Source organism: Hemiscyllium ocellatum, chromosome 36 (assembly GCF_020745735.1).
Source record: "Hemiscyllium ocellatum isolate sHemOce1 chromosome 36, sHemOce1.pat.X.cur, whole genome shotgun sequence".
Classification (NCBI taxonomy): Eukaryota; Metazoa; Chordata; class Chondrichthyes; order Orectolobiformes; family Hemiscylliidae; genus Hemiscyllium; species Hemiscyllium ocellatum.
Window position 1 is genome coordinate 37614212 of NC_083436.1, and position 21291 is coordinate 37635502.

General features: G+C 39.1%; 1 protein-coding gene across 1 annotated transcript in view; it reads left to right on the forward strand.

Annotated features, from left to right (window-relative positions):
- The window catches only part of ccser1 (coiled-coil serine-rich protein 1), a 1124107-nt gene that overhangs the window by 137957 nt on the left and 964859 nt on the right, over positions 1–21291 (forward strand). Inside the window, exon 4 of the mRNA XM_060851459.1 lies at positions 18613–18727. Coding sequence (XP_060707442.1) covers positions 18613–18727 — 115 coding nt within the window. The remainder of the gene's footprint in view (positions 1–18612; positions 18728–21291) is intronic.

A 21291-nucleotide genomic window follows, 5' to 3' on the forward strand; every position in this document is an offset into this window, starting at 1 on the left:
TGAGACAGCACTGGACTGTCCCAGAGTGAAATGTTAAGTTAAGGACCTGTCAGCCCTTTCGGGTGAATGTAGCAGAGCAGGAACATTGTACTTGGCTAATATCTGTCTTGCAACTAATCTTATTGCTGCTCATGATGCTAATTCTTATATTAACCAGAAATTGAACTGAGCTGGCCATATGAATTCAGTTACTACAAAATCATGTCAGAGGCGAGCAATGTTGCCGTGAGTAACATACCTCCTGATTCTCCACAATCTGCCCACCATCTACAAGGCACAAGTTGAGGTTGTGATGGAATATACCCCACTTGATTGGATGACTGCAGCTCAAACAACACATGAGAAGCTTGACTCTATCTGACACAGAGCAGCTTACTTGATTGGCACCACATGCACTCCTACCTATTGAGGCCATCACCGTTTTTCTTTATTTTTCACATTCTTGGTTTGGAGCTGTGAGCTGAAGTTGAGAATCAGACTTGGAACCTTGAGCAGCAGCTTATCTTCAGCAAAAATGAGAGAACCATCAAACTGATGATTGTATATGGGAGCTAGCCTGGGAAGATAATTGCTGGTTAATTACTTTTTTTAAGAATACTGCAGGATCAAGGACTGATAGCCCTTTATATCTTGCATTGGTGAATCAAAACAATGCTGGTACTCGCCGACCAATCATGGACAATGTTGAAAAGGAAAGCAAGACCATCAATTAAATTGTTTTTGACTGGATATTTGAGCAGAAGACTTTACAGTGGGAATCTGCTAGCCTCAGAATTTTATTTTTTTATTTTTACTTTCTGTCACTTTATATCCAACTAGAGAATTGTTCAATGTTCTGTGTAAAGAATCCTAGTTTATAAGAAGTAAGTGAAAATTCCTCAGAGCCTGCTGAAAGCCATTGTATTGATTGGTGAGTTTGGAATTCAAAACAAGATACAATCCCTCGTGCCTGTAATATAATGCTTTTTTTTAAGGATTCCATAAAGACCTAGTACTTATTATTGAAATGGTTATTGAAATGGCAAATCATAACTGTCTTATTTTCTTTCTAATTTATTCCTTAACTCTCTGTTTTTCTGTCCCTGTGTAAGAGTGGGAGTTATGATTAAAGAAAAGCAGGTTTAAATCAAAGAAATTTTTTAGAATATCCTGTTTAACTTGCTCTGCTAAAGTTAGTATTGATAGTAATTTACTCACTTTTATTTAGCTATAAACTTGATGTCTGAGAACTGTTATTCATAAAGTCTGATGAGGAACAATTGGGCAGTTTTGAGGAGGATTGAATATTTTAATTTCACAAATTGAGAATCCAGTGATAGTGAGGCTGATTAGTTTGGCATTCTGTCAAACATTAATCAGGCATCTCCTCAGTTTGATTCTGCATAACTTGCAGCCAGCTCAGTGACAATGTTGCCAAATATGGAACTAATATTTCCAGGACTGGGTCAGTAAAAGTTGTATCCAGTAAAAGTCAGCATGGTTTCCATTTTTAATCATTAATGGCAACTGGAAGATGCATGTTTTGTGATGAAAATTCAGTTCAGGTTCAACTAAAATGCCTTTCAGTGTGTGTATATATAAATATTGGCATTAATGAAAGTTGGTTAATACCATGATGCTGGCTCATGTGCTACAAGGGGACATAAATTTAAGGTGAAGGGTGGAAGGTATGGGGGCATGTCAGGGGTAGGTTCTTTACCCAGAGAGTGGTGGGTGCATGGAATGCGCTGCCTGTGGGAGTGGCAGAGTCAGAATCATTGGTGGCCTTTAAGCGGCAATTGGATAGGTACATGAATAGATGCTTAAGCTAGGACAAATGTTCGGCACAACATCGTGGGCCGAAGGGCCTGTTCTGTGCTGTATTGTTCTATGCTCTATGCTCTATACATTCCACCGCCACTGCTCAGTCACAGCAGTGTGTACTGTATACAGAATACATTCCAGGAATTCATCAAAGCTCCTTAGATAGCACCTCCCAAAACCATGGCCACTTTTACGCAGAAGGGCAAGAGGTGGGAGCACCATCCCTCACAAGTGCCCCTCTGAGCCACTCATCATCCTGACTTGGAAATATATTGCTGTTTGACCCAGCAACACTAAACAGAGTCCTGGAAAATCCCCAACCCCTCCCACCACTCACCCCAACCATGTCACTCCACACTGTGGCATTGTGGGTCTGCCTACAGCACATGGACTGCATCGGTTCAAGAAGGCAACTCATCACCACCTTTTCAATGCCAACAGGGGACAGGCAATCAGTGATGGTCAGGCCAGCAATGGCTAAGTCCTACAAATAAATAAAACAAAAGAAAAATATGGCTTGTCTAAGTTACCAGTTTAGATGGTCAACAAGGTTTTACTTATGGAACACTGTTAATCTGTGTTTGTTTCATGCCTACTCGTGTAACAAAGCTAAAAATATGTATAGATTATGTAATCTTCTTATGAAAATGTGACAAATCCATTAACACTTTCCTTTCATCTGGAATGGTTTGATCTCTATATGTATGCTACTCACTGGTAATTATTCATTGTACATTGAAATAAAGAGAACAACACACTTGTGTGCCAAACGTTCCTCACTTTGTGCCCCTATATACATTAGCCTTTGTATTAGACTTGCAGGATAGGTGAGTCTGTGCTCAACCATCATATTTTACAACTTAATCCTTTCAATCTAGGCTTCCTCAGAATTATCACCACCACCTGCAAGTTCGCCTGAAAGCCTTGCATGATTCTAATTTGGAAATAGTTCACTAGTCATTTGCTATTGCTGGATCCAAGTCCTGCACTTTTTTTCCTTAAAGAACTGTCAGTGTCCCTCTACTGCAAGGACTACAATAGATAAAGAATGCAGCTGGCTGCCACCTTCTCAAGGGCATCTAGGGATGGTCAACAAATACAAGCTTAATCAGTGATGCACGCAACCTCAGAATGAATATCAAAACAAATTTATGGATAAATTGGTGACACTGCTAGGAACATCCGCATTGTGGAAGGACCCACTGCTGAGGCAAAATGTCTGGCAGGAGCCTGGAGTTGGCTTTCTGGCTTGTGCTTGGGAAAATCCTTCAAAGTTTCTTTCAGCTTCCCTTTGTGACAAACCCCATCTGTCAAATAGATTCATATAGCATAGAAAAGATCCTTTGGTCCCTTGAGTCTGCACCAAAATAACTACCACTAAAAGTGCACTAATCCAAGTAGATTCAAATCGAAGGCTTTGGATGACCACAGCAAGAGTGAACCTTACTATAGAAGTTATGGCCAAGTCGGAGCACTGTACAACTGGATCCTGAGTACAAACTCTACATGCTCTTAAGGAGAGACTCAAACAATGTACGTTACCAAGTAGTGCCCTTCTATAGACCAGATGTCTGGCTAATGACCTTAAACCTATCAAGTTAGGTGATTGCTTTACTTTGCTTTGGGTGTTTGAATTTGCTAATTAACAATAATAATTTATTTAAATGCTTTCCATTCTTCATCCACCATGCCATATCTTGTATAGGTGCACAGTCCTTTATCTGAAATCCTTGGGCTCAGCTGGCTTTTCGGATTTCAGAATAAGTGACAGTTTAATGGTGAAATTTAAAAATATCTTATCGAAGAGCAGACACTTTGGGCTCTGAAACAGAATTGATGTCTGCTACTGCTGGGTCACGCCCTACATCGCATCTGAGTGATGTGGGTCAAGTGGGTGTGGAGTTGGGTTAATTGCTTACATGCCAAACAACGTTGTTAATGAGAAAAAAGAATTCATGAAAATATCTTCAGATTTTGGATAAAGGATTGTCTACCTGTAGTTTATTTACCTAACGAAATCTTTGCAAGCTCTCTACTCATATCTATGAAAAGGTTTTGTTTATGTTTAAGATTCTTTCTTTGTAATGGATTCTGTTGTTTTCAACCATAATGTGGAATTCACTTGTATTACTGTCACGTGACGTTATTAATTAATGCTGCTCCATTACACAGAATTTGAACTAAACCAATTTACTCCCCAGTTAGTTCCATAACCCACTGTTTCAAGGAACTATCATAAAAGCATTCTACAAACCTGACTTACTGACCAGTTTTGGCAATATAATTGATTAAAGTTGATATTGTGACAAACTGTACAGAGTATGAAAATAAATTCTCAATGATATAAACATTGTTATGAGGCCTGTAACAACTCTTATCCGTGCTATCTAATCCTTGGTATTTTTAATTAATATTGAAAATATTGTCAGATTTTCTGAGCCAAAATCCTTTATCTTTTAATATCCTTATATGATCCTTTATTATCAGGGCTTCCCCACCTTCTTTTACATCCTGACTATCCTTTCAAAAATGTTGTGTACCCTGGAACCTATAATGTCAAGAATTGGAATTTGTTTTCTGATAACTTGATTATTGAATTATTTACTGTCACTTGTACTGAAGAATAGTGAAAAACTTTGTTTACGAGCAGTACAGACAGATTGAAGTATGTGAGGAGGTACAGAACTCCTACTGTGCTGAATTAGCATTTAAAACTAAGCCGAGCATTTATTGTGACCACACCTGTTCAAACAACAGAGTACAGTACAAGACAGAATGAACAAAGGTGCTTCAATGTTGAAGCAATGTGCTTGTCAATCAATGGACATAAGCAGGTAGTTTTATCCCCATCCAATTGCAGAGAGCTGTCCTTTGATCAGTAATTGCTGTCATTTCATTTAAATTGTTGCATAAGAGATACCAACAAAGGTTGACAGGACATTTTGTATCAATATTCACTGCATTATGTTACTTTCTCCATTGGAAAATTACTATAATAAGGCTCCACTTATCTTTAAAGCACAAATTTGAATGATGAGTCTCTGGATTAAAATGACATCCACATTACAATGCAGCACCTAATAGTGAGTTTGGAAGGAATGAAAACATTTTTTGTTTACCGTTCAGAATATTCCTGATTTCTCATCAAGCTTTCTGCTGTGTTCATAAATTTTCAAATCGGATGGGTTTCCAAAGTTTTGCATGCCAAATGCAAGTAAAAATCTGATTTCACTTACCATTTTAAAATGGGGAATCTGATCTCGACAAGGGTGACTCTGCATTTTGCACATTAAACATTCCTGACCCACAATAACTCAAGAGGAAAGTGGTAAAGGAGTCGAGAGTGTGGAAGAAAATAATGTTCCTTCCAAAAGAAAATATGTGGCCATTCTAACCAAGATGTACTGTGTATCTAGGGGAGAATCCTTCCCTTTTCTCTTCAAAGATACCCACATTTCTCGCACCCAGCAGTGGCAGTGTCTCGACTTTAAGACTGTAGGCCCTGTAATACATACGGGTTTCCCAGAGACCTGTCCTCAATCAGTGGCTGAATACCTCAGCAGTTTATTTATTGGTTGTCTCTGGGAAGACTTCCCAGGCTGGTGTGGTGGCAGTCAGAATGAGGTTGGGACTGCTTGCTGTCTGTGTCTCTGACAAATGGTTCTACTCAAGCCAGTGAATTTGGCAGAGGACGGTTGTGACTGAGTGCTGTGCATTGTACATGGATAATCAGCTTCAAAGCCTTGTACCCAGTGAGGTGCCCCAGTAGCAAGCTGTATGCTTTACCCCGCAGTGAACATATTGTGTTTATAATTACCTAGCTTAACTTGTGTTGTTCCATTCTCATTAATGACATATTAATGGAAGCACATTTGGGAAAAAACAGATATTAAATTGTTGACCCATTTAGAGGCCTGCTTGACTATAGGGAAGATTTACACAGAAACAAATGTCTAGGTAGCATTGCCATATGCTCCGAATTCCAAATCAAATTTTACTAGCTATCAGATTCCAAACTTATCTGTATAATTTGATGCCCAAACTGCAATTTAATTAATCTTTTTTAATGGTTATTATACTCCTGTCCTTACACATTGCTTTCTTCAGCATTATTTGAGCTGCTGCATTGGTATTGTCCTTTACCAGAATATGTATTTTGCTTCAGCTTTCCATTTCTGACCCTCTTTTTGTGAATGATGTGTTTTGGGAGAGAAAATAATCTCTGATGCTTGAAGTAATTCCACACTACTCACCATCCTAACTTGAAAATATATCACTGTTCCTTCACTGTTGCTGGACCAAATCTTGGAACTCCCTACTTATAATCATTTTGTGGGTATCTGCTCCAAATACACTGCAGTATTTCAAGAGAGCAGCTCACTGCCGTCTGCTTGAGGGCAACTAGGGATGAGCTGACCCAGCAAGTATAGCCCGCATCCTATAAATGAATTAGACCAATAATAGAAAATCTCCAGTATTAGTTATGGTTCACTCTTGGCAGTATTCTTGCCTTTGCTTCACAAGGCTCTGGGTTCAAGTCCCACCACCAAGATTTGGGTGCAGAAGTCAAAGTTGGCTTTGCATTATGATGCTGAGGAAGATGCACTTTGCATGAGATGTTAAATAAGGCTACATCTGCCTTCTCAGGCAAAAACACCCATAGTACTAATTTGAAGAACAAGCAGAGCATTTCCCCAGTATCCCCGTCATTATTTATTCTTCAATTAATGTCCCAGGGAAGGCTTTGAGGATCTAAAGTCCAGAATCATAAACATGACCTACTCCAAATACACTGCTTTGTTCCTATATTAGCCCTGCATTTTATCCATTTAGGAAGAAGAGGTAACTTCTGAATAGATCCGATGGTAGCATTGCATTTGCAGTAAGAATTAAAACAAGGATGTGATGGATGGAATAATTAGCAACTGTATTCTTCTTTGTCATTTTGTTCATTGCTCTTGCCCCTATTTTACAGTATTTGCCTTACCCCTGAATGAAGTATTAGCAGTGCAGTGTAAATGAGGTTCCAGCCTGTGAAGCTTATGCTGCGGCAATTGTGAATTAGCAAAGCAAGTTACCTGTACTCCAAATAGAGTTGGTAGGCTGGATCTGAGAAATAATGTGTTTTCAGAATAATGTCTAAAGTCCATTAAGTTTAAGTGACTTGGTGCACCAAGATGTAGACTGCCAAAGACCATTGTCCTGATTTAATTTTACATTATTTAAAGCAGAAAAGGGACTTATGAAGGGTGCCATTTCTATGGATTAGAAAGCCAAATGTCTCCCTTTTATTGCATGTATTGACGGAAATAAAGTGGGTTGCTCATGGCAGGTTCTGCAAATATCAAAAAAAGTTCTCTTGTCTCCCTTGTGAAGCCAAAATTAGTGATCTTCATTCATGCCAAGCCCACGATGTGAATCAAGCTCATTTTTGCTTACTCCACTGTTGCTGGCTATGCTTTCAGATTTTTACTGCTTCAGCCTGAAGATCAGAATTCCCTCCTTAACAATTCTAATTTCTCCTTCTCCACCTTCAATCAACTCCTTAAAATCTATTTTTCTGACGATGCTTTTGGTCATTCTCTGTACATCTCCATATGTGATTCAGTGTCAGTGGCAACATTGCACTGAAACACTTTGGGACATTTTAAAGGTGCTTTGAAATGGCCAGATTTCGTATGGAAATGTTTAGAACTTTTTTTTTCCTTTTTAAATGGAAATTCTTGACTCCAACTTATTGAATGTGCATTTATTTAGCTGATAATTTCCCCCCTTTCCCCATGGAGAATGCAATATTTCTCTTCAATGTGGCATTTTCCATTGTGGGAAAGGCTCCTAATAATTTAATGAGAGGTCTAGATTTTGTGAGGAATTGCTTCTCCGCTCCTTATGTTATGAAAGAGCTCTGCATTTCTGGCAGAAGATTCCAACCAGGGCTCCTTCAGAAATGTGGAGCCATACTTCAAATCTGGCAACTCTTTTGTAGCACAGAACTTTCAAGGCAAGGAACTTTGTATCCCTTTTTCTTGGAGCAGTCAGTTGTTGAGCTTGGTAATTTAAAAATCCAGCATCACAAACCGCCACTTTGTTAGCTCCTATGCATGGATAAACACTGACAACCAGCTGATGAGGGATCAGCGCTCTGAAAGCTAATGCTTCCAAATAAACCTTTTGGACTGTAACCTGGTGTTGTGTGATTTTTAACAACGTAAGGTAAGTATGAGTTAGGTTGCTGGGACTGTAGGGTGTCAGATGAACAGCATGCCAAGTGGGCAAAGGGTACAAATGGACTAGGTTGGTAGAATGCAAGGGAGCCAGGCTAAGTGATAGAATGTTTAGGGTATGTGGGATTGGCAGGAGATATTTGGGTCTAGATGGGAGAAGGAGGGTGCTGGGACCCGTTGGGAGACAGAGTGTGCTGGGACTCATTCGGGGAGGGAGCCAAGATCTCGGGAGAGAGAGGGTGTTGGGCTGGGAGGAGAGAGGGGAGATATTTGGACCCATTGGAGAGGTGGAGTATGTTGGGTGGAATATGTTGGGTCTCAAAATGGAGTGGATGTTGGATGTTGGAACCCAGGGAAAGGGTGTGGGTGTCAGTTGCTGAGGAGTGGAGTGTCAAGTCCTCAATGGAGAGGGAAGCTGCAGGCATTTGGGAGTGTATGGGTTATGTTGGGGAATCACTTGATTCGTTACCTATGAGTTAGACGAGAGATTTAAGTCTAACATTTCTTGAGTTAACCTTAACTGAAATGGAACCATCTGAATTTTCTGATTTAAATTGACACTTTCAGAGGATTCCAAGCATAGGGGAATTGCTCAATGGGACTTTCAATTTCCCAGGCAATTCTCTTGGAGTCTGAAACCAAAAGAGGAAATGCTAGAAAATCTCAGCAGGTCTGGCAGCATCTGTAAGGAGAGAAAAGAGCTGATGTTTCAAGTCTAACTGACCCTTTGTCAAAGCTAGACAAAGAGTCAGTTAGACTCGAAACATCAGCTCTTTTCTCTCCTGACAGATGCTGCCAGACCTGCTGAGATTTTCCAGCATTTTCTCTTTTGGTTTCAGATTCCAGCATCCGCAGTAATTTGCTTTTATTCCTTGGAATCTGCTGTGTTGGATATTTGCTGGAAAAACGCAGCAGGTCAGGCAGCATCCAAGGAACAGGAGAATTGACCTTTAGAGTATAAGCCCTTCCTGAAGAAGGGCATATGCCCGAATCGTCGATTCTCCTGCTCCTTGGATGCTGCCTGACCTGCTGGACTTTTCCAGCAACACATTTTTCAGCTCTGATCTCCAGCATCTGCAGTTCTCACTTTCTCCGTGTTGAGTATTTCTCTGGATCAAAATGCACAATTCCCAACTATACTGGAGAAACAGCCATCAGAGAACTGGGGCCTGACCTGTGCACATCGTCATTGTTATAAATATGTTATTGTTCAAGTAATTTAAAGGATAGTTCTAGGCAGCATTTGCCAAACACAAATAAAAGCAAAGCACTTCAGTTGCTAGAAATTTGAAATAAAAGCAGAAATTGCTGGAGAAACACAGCAGGTCTGCCAGCATCTGTGGGTAGAGTAACAGGGTGAATTCAAGTCCATTTAAAATCAATAGCTGATTTCCTCCAATGTTTTTAGTTGCAAAACTCATTCTGTTGTAAATTTGAAAATGAGCGTTGCATCAAATATTGTGTATTTGGGCACTGGATGGCGCTAGTGGACTTCATATGAAGCAGTTTTCTGCCTGCTGTTTTCTACAAGCAGAAATTACACTGCTTCACCCAATGTATGAATTCACTTGTTGGGTAATACTGAATTTACTTACTTTATCTTAGATTTGATAATTATCAAAACTGAACAGTGTACGTACAGTTTCCAGTTTGGCTACAGTTGCAGTGTGCATTTGTTGCCATTTGAAAATTGAAAATGTGCAAACTATAACACGTTAGAAAGTATTTGTGAAAAATAAATTTCAATTTGAGTAATCTTCAGGCAGACTGAAATACAGCACTCAAACTACTCTTGAACGTTTGCAGTGAGTGATCCAGAATTGTACTGTGTTCAATAATGTATGTTCTCCAAGTAATGCAGATAATTCAAAACTTTGCTTGATTTTGTGCTCTTTTGGCTGCAAGCAGCTACATTTTTTTTTAAAAAAAAGCAATTTAATTAAATGTAAATGGGGTATTGTCCCTTCATTGTCACATAATTGAAACACTGCCTCACACACTTTGCTGATGCAGAGGTAATTTAAAATTCTGCTACTCCAATGTAATTGTGTTAAAAAGATAGATTCATAAGCTAAGGTAACAAGATTTTATTTTAGCCTTGAGCTGCAGAGGCAAGAAATAGTAGGAAATTTCTTTCAGTTAAATGAAAATGCATATTTTATAGCACAGCTTGAGGCATTAATTGTACTGCAAGAGATGCAAGAGGCATTGTTTGAAAAATACCCTGCCTGTTAATTTTTCTTTTGCCTTTTTTGTTCCATTTGAAATTTGTTGAGAGTTTCCTCCAGCGTAACCTGATTCCAAACCAGTCAGAAAGTGAGACCGAGCCTGTCAATATTTAATTGAGACAAAAGTATTCTATACTGATTCAAAATGCTGGTAAACTAGCTAGAATTCCACTAAATTTATGCCCATCCTGCATTTTATTTCTATTTAATGAGGAAAATAGTGATTTAAGATTTAAGACAAAGTTTGAATTTAAGGTTACGGGTTTCTTCCTGGTGCAGTAGAGGGTGCTATTTCATTCATTAATTCATGTTGGTTATTTTGTGGTTTGGTGCTGCACAATGAATTTGGGTTCAAGCCAGACTAACCGAACAGAAGAGAAATTTGAGAACTGTCCTTCGCCTTTGACTTTAGTGTAACACTATGTATTACTGCTATATTTAGTATAGCAGTAAAACAAAATACTGCTATACTTAATACTCAAGGCTATAATGAGCCCTAGCTCTTTGTTAAAGGCTAATTTATCATCTTTGTGCTTTCATGTCTGTGTTCCTTTAAGACTCCCATTCCAGAGTATTCTAACTCCGCCGATTCTGCGCTATTTATGCTTAGTGATGTGCAGCTCTGACATCATCACAAGATTGCTCCAGGATCCTGAAGTTCTTGAACAACAGTTGTCCAGAATTGGAAACCTATGGAAATATAACAAACCACAGAATAAGAGTATATGACATAGGAGCAGATTTAGGTCATTTGGCCCATTATGTCTGCTTCACCATTCAATTAGATTGTGACTGATCTGATAATCCTCACCACTTTCCTGCTGTTTCCAGTTAAATCTTGATTCTCTTACTGATTAAAAATCTGTGTATCTTAATCTTGACAGGAAATAGACAACAAGGCTGTTGAATGGCTCAGACTCTGCCATAACAGATTCCCGAGGTTCATTATCTTTTGAGGGAATACACTTTTCTACATCTATGTTAAATAAATCCATCTGAAGACAGAGCATAATGTGTTTTTCAGAAATTCAAAAACTCAGAAGAGTGCACTGATAATCATGGAGTAAAAAATGAGGTCTGCAGATGCTGGAGATCACAGCTGAAAATGTGTTGCTGGTCAAAGCACAGCAGGCCAGGCAGCATATCCCACAAGTCATCACAAAATGCACAAGTCCTCAGTCGGCCATCAAAATGACCATTTTCCTTGACTGACTTCTTTCCAGGCCAACAACAATTTTGTTATTGTAAATACCACATCTTTTCATTCCCTTTATCTTTGGACTGGGGACTGAAAAAGGAAGATACTGCTTTAAATCAAAGGGACAGTGTAAGGAGATGCCCACGGTTTTAAGAAAAAAACTGTCTTCACTTGAGCACAGACAGTTCTGTACAATGTTGCCTTCTTTTGCAATAATGACAGCAAAAGCAGACAGAATGGACCTGATTAATTCTGAACTCAGGGAAAAGTGCTTGGCAGCTATGTTTTGAATGGCTCCTAACCAGGTGGCCATGGCTCATGTGGGAGCCAGGGCCATTGGGCCTGCCAAGAGAAAACATCATAAGTCTCCTTTCTCCAGTGTGAAGGAACCAGAAAATTTCTAGTAGCAGCTAGCTGTCTTCCTCTCTCCTATCTTTGCAAATTCTCTGTGGAAAGGGATGAAACATCTTCAGAGACATCAAAGGATCTATTCTCAACCAGTCAACGAAGGACTAAACATCATTGTACATCCAAAATGAAAAGGAACTGACAGAAAACAACTCAGCGCCAATCAAGACCATAGAACATGTTATCAAACTGAATTTTCTTGATTTCTTTTCCCTTTTCTATCCTTAATATCCATGTCTTGTCTGTCTCCTGTTTCTGTCTTTACATATGTAAAGTATTTTAGAAGGGATAGAATTTACAGTGCTATCAGTTAATATATTTTTTGCCCTTGTGAAAGACAATTTGTTTACAATGTATATGATTCTGTGAATTTAATTGTTATTTTCTTGTTCAGTACACAAGCCTAGTATGCATTTTTTAACCTGAATTAGACAGTTAGGTAGAATTGGGCAATTTGGTGGTTTAATCAACTCATTAAATCGTGGAACAGATGATGCTTGTATTTCAACTATAGAACTGCTCAATGTCCATTGCAGTTTATTGGAAAAAGGATCGACTCCTTAAAAATAATATAAACAAAAAAGTATGGAGAATATTCAGTTTGTGGCAGCGTCGATGGAGGCAAACAGTGTTAACCTTTCAGGCTGATGACCTTCCGTTAGAAATACCTCAAACCCTGAGGGAGTTCTACGTTGTTATATTCATAGCTGTTATTCTAAATTGTTTGCAATTTTGCATTCAGAAGGATTAGTATGTGGGAGTGAATTACAATGAAATTCACTGGCAGAGTTGTGAGGAAAATCTGGACGGATTGGAATACTAAGAAAATCATGGTCATATTATATATGGAATTCTGGTCAAACCACATGGAAAAGGTTGTGTTCGGTTTTGGATATTGCACTTCAGGCTGAATAAATTGACACTGAACTAGCACAGTATAGATTCACCAGAGTGGAAACTGAACTAGAAACCTGAGGATGTCAGGTTGCAAAGACTTTGGATTGACTTGAGCACAGAAGATTAAGGGGTAATCTAATTAAGGCATTTCAAATGATTAACATGTCAATAGATACTAAGAAACTATCTCTTCTGGTCATATAATTTAGGATGTGGATGCATAACCTCAAATTTGGGCTCCTAACTCTGTTGAGACCAACACCATAACTTCCTTGTTTTTGTATTGTGTGCTCTGTTTATAAAGCCCAGGATCCAATGTGGCTTTTTAATGACTTTCTCAACCTGCCTTGCTGCTTCCAATGATTTGTGCACATGCACTTATCTCTAGGCCCATCTGCATCTGCACTCCTTAGTGTTGTATTTTTCATTTTGATGTTGCCTGTCCACATTCCTTCTGCCAAGAAATATCACTTATGCCTTCTCTGCTTTGAAATTTAATTTGCTATATATCCGACCATTCCACCATCCTGTCTAATACTCTTGATGCCTAACACAACACTCCTCAAAATTCACAGTGCTGCCAAGCTTTGGGTCATCTGTAAATTGTGAAAATTGTATCCTGCATATTCTGAGTTTACATAATAAATACAGATCAAGAAAAGCAGTGGTCTGACCCCTGTTCAGTGCCTTTCACGTCCGAGCCATTCAACAGCCTTGTTGTCTATTTCCTGTCAAATTCATTCTGCACCTTGCTACAATGGAAGTGCTGTTCTTACAGTAGTACCCACTTGTAGAGACTGATGAAAAAATAAAGGTTTACTGGATAATGTGTTAAGTGAAGGGAATGAGCACTGAAAGCCCTAAAGTTAAGATGATACTTGCTACTATATAGTGTTTTCTAAAGTCTCTGCTGGATGGAACTTCAGATTGAGATCTACAAAATAATTTGGGAACATGGTCAGCGTGGACTGAAGAGTCTGTTTCTGTGCTGTATGACTGCTTAAAAAAAAGGTCCAGTACGGATCCATGTTTTGTTCTACACACTTCTGGAGCTGGATCAGTTTTTGCTGTTCCTCTATTATGTTTGAATTAGTACTGACGATCAGGGAAGGTTTCTTCTGTCACCGATGGAAAACAACTGTTCAGGAGAATTCTGAATGAGATTTTGCCATACTGAAGAGTAAAGTGCTACCTTTGCAGTTTGACCAGTTGGACTTTCCAATTCTCATGTTTTTCAAAAGGGAGATAGTTACTATATCCTTTGGTCAAAGGCACTCTCCCTTTCAACCAACATGCAGAAGTGAATTACAAGAATAGTGTCAGGAATGGAAACCTCAGTTGTGAGAATTGATTGAAGATGTGTAGGGGCAATATGGTGGCTCAGTGGTTAACAGTGCTGCCTCTCAACGCCATTGGCCCAGGTTTAATATTAGTCTTGGGTGACCGTCTGTGTGGAGTTTATATTTTCTCCCTGTGTCTCTGTGTGTTTCCTCTGTGTGTTCTGGTTTCCTCCCATAGTCGGAAGATTGGCTGTGCTCAACTGCCCATAGTGGACAGGTTAGTTGGGTTAGCCATGGTAAATGTGGGGTATGGGATAGGGTGGGGACATGGGTCTGAATGGGATGCCCTTCAGAGGGTTGGTGAAGACTCAATTAACTGAATGTCCTCTTGCCCCTATGTGTAGGGATTCTATAATTCTACGGTAAGTTGGGATTGTTGTTCTTGGAGAGAAGGTGGCTGAGAAGATGTTTAACAGATGTTTTCAACATCTTGAGCAGGCTGGATAGAGTAGGTAGGGAAAAAAGAAATAAAGAATAAGAAGGCGTAGATTAAAAGTGATGTGCAAATGAAGCAAGGGTGATGGGAGGGAAAAAAACCCTTTAACACAATGAGTTCTTTATTGCACTGCCTGGATATGTGTTGGAGGCGGGTTCAATTGAGACATTAGATGATTATTTGGATGGAAATGATGTGTTGGAATATAGGGATAAAGAATGAGTTTGGCACTATCTAGTAGAACCAGTACTGGCATGATGGGCCAAATGGCCCTCTTCTGCAATATAACAATATTTCCTGCTGCCTCAGTAAAGCAATCAATGTAATCAAAGACGCTTCCCACCATGGTTATATACTCTTCTACCCTCTTCAGTCGAGCAGAAGATATAAAAGTTTGAATGCATGTACCAACAGATTCCAGAACAGCTTCTGTCTCGTTGCTATCAGACTTTGAATGGACCTCTCCAAATGTTAATTCTGGTTTCTCTTTCTCTCACCTTCTCTGTGGCTGTAATACTCTATTCTGCATGCTGTTCTGATAACCTGAGGCACTTTGTGATATTGTTTTCCTGTATAGCATGCAAAACAATACTTTTTCACTATCTTGGTACATGTAGCAACAACAAATCAAACTCAAACTCTCAAGCAATTCTGTGATCCTGTGATGTTGTAAATAGATTTATAAGGCTTTTAAAGGATATCTCTCTTCCCTGTTTTTATAAACTTTGGCTGGGATTCAGTCTGCTCAGGGGGGGTTTGAGTGATTTGTATTTCTAATGTATTGAACCTTTTCGCTAGTTAATGGTGCGTTCACCTCAGAGTTCAGTTCCCTCCGGGAGACCTTTCCCATGCACCATCCACTGGACACTAATTAGGTTCTTCGAGGGCTCTGACCCACTACAATCCTGCTCATTTGTGAGTAGATTGTTCAATCCAAAGATTTTAGTCGTACTTGCTTCTGGTCAGCAGCTGAACTTGCAGACCTCCAGCTTTTGATAATGCTCCCCCTATTTACATTCATTTTTTTCTTCTTAAGCTTCACTCTCACCGTGTTAAATGCCTTGAAGATTGGTTTGCAGAAGGCTTCAGACTTATTATATAAATGTTGTTACCTAATTATGAGGCATGCAAAAATCTGTTGAGGTAGGAGTTTTTTCATCTGCCATGATATTGATGGAACCTCTCAAACAATGAACTGATTGAGACCTTTAACATTCTGATGTTGGAGTCAAGAAGATGTTTTTGCAAGTCAAACTTATGAGTTCATGAATGGAGAACAGTAATAAATCTAAATTGAAAGAACTGTAGGTGCTATAAACCAGGAACAAAAACAGAGGTTGCTAGAAAAGCTCAGCACCTGTGAAGAGAGATCAGAGTTAAAGTTTTGCGTCTAGTAACCCTTCCTCAGTGTTGCTGAACAAAGAGACCTTGGGTGCAGGTTCATAGCCCCTTGAAAGTGGGGTCTACAGTAGATAGGATTGTGAAGAGAGCATTTAGTATGTTTTCCTTTATTGGTCGGTGTATTGAGTATAGGAGTTGGAGATCATTGTGGCTGTACAGAACACTGATTAAGCCACTTTTGAAATACTGTGTGTAGTTCTCGTTGTCCTCCTATGGAAAAGGATGTTGTAAAACTTGAAAGGGTTCAGAAAAGATTTGCAAGGACGTTGCCAGCATTGGAGAGTTTGAACTATAGGGAGAGGCTAAATAGGTTGGTGCTATTTTCCCTGGAGCGTTGGAGGCTAAGGGGTGACCTTAAAATCCTGAGGGGCATGGATAGGGTAAATTGACAAGGTCTCTTCCCTCAGTTGTGGGAGTCCAGAGACAAAGGTCATAGGTTTAGGGGGAGTGGGGAAAGATTTAAAAGGGACCTAAGGGGCAACTTTTTCATGCAGAGGGTGGTGTGTGTATAGAATGAGCTGCCAGAGGAAGTGGTGGAGGCTGGTACAATTGCAACATTTAAAAGACATCCTGGTTGGGTACATGAATAGGAAGGATTTAGAGGAATATGGGCCAAATGCTGGCAAATGGGACGCGATTAGGTTAGGATATCTGGTTGGCATGGACGAGTTGGACTGAAGGTTCTGTTTCCGTGCTGTACATCTCCAAGATTCTGACTCTAATGAATCCAATTTATTATTCAGGAAATGTATCATCACCGAAACAGTATTGAGAATGTGGAACACAATGCAAAATAGAGTTGTGTGAAAAGCCTAAGTCCATTTGAAAGAAAACTAATTAAGTACATGAGGGAGAATTTTTTTAAAAATCATTTGGGGCTGCAGGCTTTTCTAGCTGGGTCAGTATTTAGTGCCCATTCTTAGCTGACGACCTTGAACTGCTGCATTCTGGTGTAAGAAGACCTGCAATGTTGTTAGGGATGGGTTTCTGGAATGAACAGGCAGCGGTATGAATCTAGGTTAGGATAGTTGGTGGCTTGGGGGGGATGAACTTGCAGGTGGTAGTGATTATATGTTCATACAATGGGATGAAGTGAGGTGAGAGGATACCTTGATGGAGCATTGACTTGATGGGTCAAATGGCCTGTTTATGTAATTTCTACAAAACTGTTAATCCCTACCTGAATCAATATTCCAAAACGTTACTGTGGATTAAATAGGTGAAAATAGTTAGAGATAAATGTCTGATAAGAGCTGAGAATTAATTAGTGCATAGATATGAAAAACACAATCAAACCTGTTCTAAATGCAGAGCTATTCCTCAAGTTTCACAATATTCTAATGTTCTTTACAGTCAATGAAGTATTCTTTAGACTTGATTTTCAATCAGACTCAGGTACCCATGTTGAAATGGAAAGCTACTGATTGGGGCAGAGACAAGTTTAGCTCCCCAACATGGCGAGGTGGTGGTGTAATGGTAATGTCACTGGGCTAGTAATCCCTGGTAATGTTCTGAGGACATGAATTTGAATCTCAACACAGTGTCTGGTGAATATCGAATTCAGTGATATCTGGAATTAAGCTGGACTAAACTTCCCATAACTTTCAATGAAAGAAAACTAATCTTTTTCATGAATGCTCTTTAGGGAAGAAAATCTGCTGTCCTTACCTCTTATAGCCAGATGGGACTCTCAGCCATGGAGTTGACTCTTAATGACCCTTTGGCTCTATTGGTGATTTCAATCAGCTCAAGGGGCAATTAGGTTTGCGCAACAAAAGCTGGTCTTGCCAGCAATGCCACACTTCATGTAAGAATGAATAAAAGACCATTTAGCCCATTGTTCTTGGACCAGCTCCTCAAATAAGTGAGACAATTAGACCCCTCTGACTCCGTTCCCTCTTGCATTAGCTCTTCCACAAAATGTGGACTAAAATATATGAACTGAAATAATTGAATAAAAAACTGGCTGTGTAAAAGCCCATCTGTTTCATTGATATTCTATTTGGGAGGAGGTTTGACATCCTTACCTGGTCGAGGCTACATGCAACTTCAAACCCACAGCAATATGGTTGACTCATAACAGCCTTTTGGGTGATTAGGGATAAATGCAGGTTCCAGCTGGTGATGCCCATATCTCATGAGCAAATAAAAAATAAATTAGTACGGCTAGGCATTGCTTGAAGGTAGGAAACTTCAGCTGCGACCAGGCTTGCTATTGCCTTGCGAAGTAACAGGCAAGAGATCAGAGGACCACCAGCGTCACCATGCAGATAAATGATGATCTGCTGTATGAGCGGGAGCCATTTTAAACAATATGTTTTGGCATTTCTTCTATCATTTAACCATATAATATAATAGCTTGCCACATTGGTCCTTAACATATTTTTATATTAATCTCTGAAATCAAACGGGGCCTCAGTTTGACAGGTTTTCCCAAAGGTGGTTGTAAACCAAATATACCAGACCCCTGTGCAATTTTGATTCTGACCAATACACTGGTGTCCATTTCACTCTCAGATGACCGTGTCAATCCAAATTTCTTCTGAAACTTTCAATATATTATGCTTCTAAACAGGTTTTGTAATGTTGGTAGTTGCCAGTAAAGACATTTTTTGGCAGAATTACTTTAGTAATATATTAAGAACTGGGTTTTCTTCTATCCCTCTCTTGACTTCAGGATGTCCTGAATAGATTAGGATCCTGTGACCTAGATGAGGATGACCTAATGCTGGACTTGGAGTTTCTGGAGGATCAACACCATCAGTGTGACAGGGATACCAGCAAACATTTTGGTAGGTCTTACCAACCTTATCTATTACTTGATTGTAACTAGAACTTATAATGCACTTTTAACACATTGTCCATCCTGATATTTTTGCAGAAATCTAACCAATTAAAAATAGACAGCTTATTGCCTCCTTAAACCAGCAAATAAGGAAACCTTGTTCAATGGTTTGCATTCTGTTGTTATGTGATTATATGTTAATATGGGAGACAGTGTCTTCTGGTAATATATTAAAGCCACACCTGAAGTCCTTATGAAAGTTGCCTTCAAGCACAGATGCACTAACCTAATGTTATCTTGTGACCCATCTGTGGTGTTCCTACAGGGGCCACAGGATCTGGGCTGAATTCCCACCGCGAGATGTAATGGTCATGGAGGTGTATCATAACATGCACAAATGTTATTTTCGTTAAAAATACTTCTTTTTCCACTAACCTACTCAAGCACTGTAAGAACACAACAATGATAAATGTTTGGTGAGAGGGCTTGAAGTTTTACATTAGGTATTCTCTTGATTCTAGTCAGTTTTATCTTTTTTTGTCCATTCATAGAAGTTCATTTCATTTTAATCATACTAGCCCATGAGAGGATGGAAAACTAATGTGTCAAATTTATCATTGCTTCTGTAACTGTTGTTTCTTATTTCCTTACCATATTTTCTTACGTTAGTTTATTCTGAGTTCGGCGATAAGGAGAAAGCAGAAGGTCCTCAGTCTCCAACACCATGTGACATATGAGGGGCATTCACAGGGTCTAGCCAGAAGAATTTTGACTCCATTTCTCTCTCCAGTAAAGCTAGTCAATTTGTTGTTTTCCCTGCCTCATCCATTTAAACACATAATTATTCCTTTGAGCTTTGTTTATTCAACAGTGTCCCACTGTTACCGTGTCAGTTTGTATGTCTTTGTGTGTGCTAAACCTTGCCTTTAAGTACCCAAAACCTTTGTGATAGGATTTTGTTTCAGGTTTGTGGGACTTGGGCTTTCAAACCAAGTTATGGCTGTTAATTAAGTCGGGAGATATTACAATAAATACAGATTTAAAATGATTTCAAAACAAATCATTGCCTGTACTCCACTCTGATGCCCTGAAGGAAGTTTGGTAAGTGTAGATTTTAAATTTGTCTTTGTTTAATTTTTGATGAATTCTAACAGAAGCAGGCTGTAATCTTTGTTATATGTCTTCTGGCACCTTTTCAGAGAGATGCATAGGAAGTCTATGAGTGTTTAAATTAAAATTGGTTTAATGTTAGCATGCAGTGTTGATTCCAATTTGCATATTTCATTTACCTGACTAGAGTTTTCCAATGTTACAGAACTCCAAAGATTAAAAAGTCAATGCGAAAATCGCTATCCTAACTTGCTGACTGTGTAATACCCTGCAGCTAATTTAAACTGGCATAGATCCAAACACAAGTATTAGTTTAATGCCCCAATGAAATCAATTAAAAATTAATTACAACATTTGAAATCATTTGAATTTTGTGGAACTGTTATGGAAGCTAAAAATCTGTCAAGCGCTTAATAGCTACAAAAATATCTGGTGTTCTCTTTCATTTTATTGATGCCTTTGCATTAGATAGTAGCAAAGAAATACAATCAAAATGGTCTACCATGCCATTTGACGCTGGTCTTTCAATTGGGTCAGAAAAGCTTTTGAGTGAACTAAATAAGTGTTATTATTATAGACCAGTTATGGGGCTTATTGTGAAATTGGGTTCACATTAAGTTTAGTCTGTTTCTTTTACTTGTACCCATTACGTGTATTTAACTTTCCCAGTTGCTTGCTGCTTACTGTGGCTTAAGTAGAAAGAACAATGAAAAACAATTAGAGGGGAAAAAAAAGGAATATTATGAAGTTATTATTAAACCATTCTACTGAATCGTTAGATTTAGAAGGTAATATCAAGAAAACAAAATTATATAATTGAGGCACAATTTCTGCTTCATGCTTAAGTTACGAGGAATGAATAGATTTTGCAAAATCATATGGGTCAGTCAAGTGAGTGGCATGGTAGCTCAGTTGTTAGCACTGCTGCCTCACAGAACCAGGATCCCAGGTTTGATTCCAACCTCTGGCAACTGTCTGTGTGGAGTTTGCACATTCTCCCCGTGTCTGCGTGGATTTCCTCCCACAATCTAAAGATGTGCAGGTCAGGTGAAATGGCCATGCTAAATCGCCCAAAGTGTTAGGTGCATTAGTCAGAGAGAAATAGGTCTGGGTGGGTTACTCATCAAGACAGGTTGGGTTGAAGGGCCTGTTTCCACACTGTAGGAAATCTAATCTAATAAAAAAAATGGCAAATTGGGGACAATTGTTATAGAGCAGGCCAGATCCCCTCAAACATGTCAGAAAGGCAGCCCAGACCCCAACCTTTCTAGTTGTTTTAAGTACATGTCGATATTCCAGGAGTGATGCAGCTGGCCCAACCAATCTATTTTAAACAAAATAGAATTTATTTATACCCGAACAAAAGGAAACTGAATTTAAAACAATGTAAATATTTGAAAACCCAACTGACATAAAAATGCAACTTAACAAAGTTGTTCCAAATACCTACAATATCCCAGA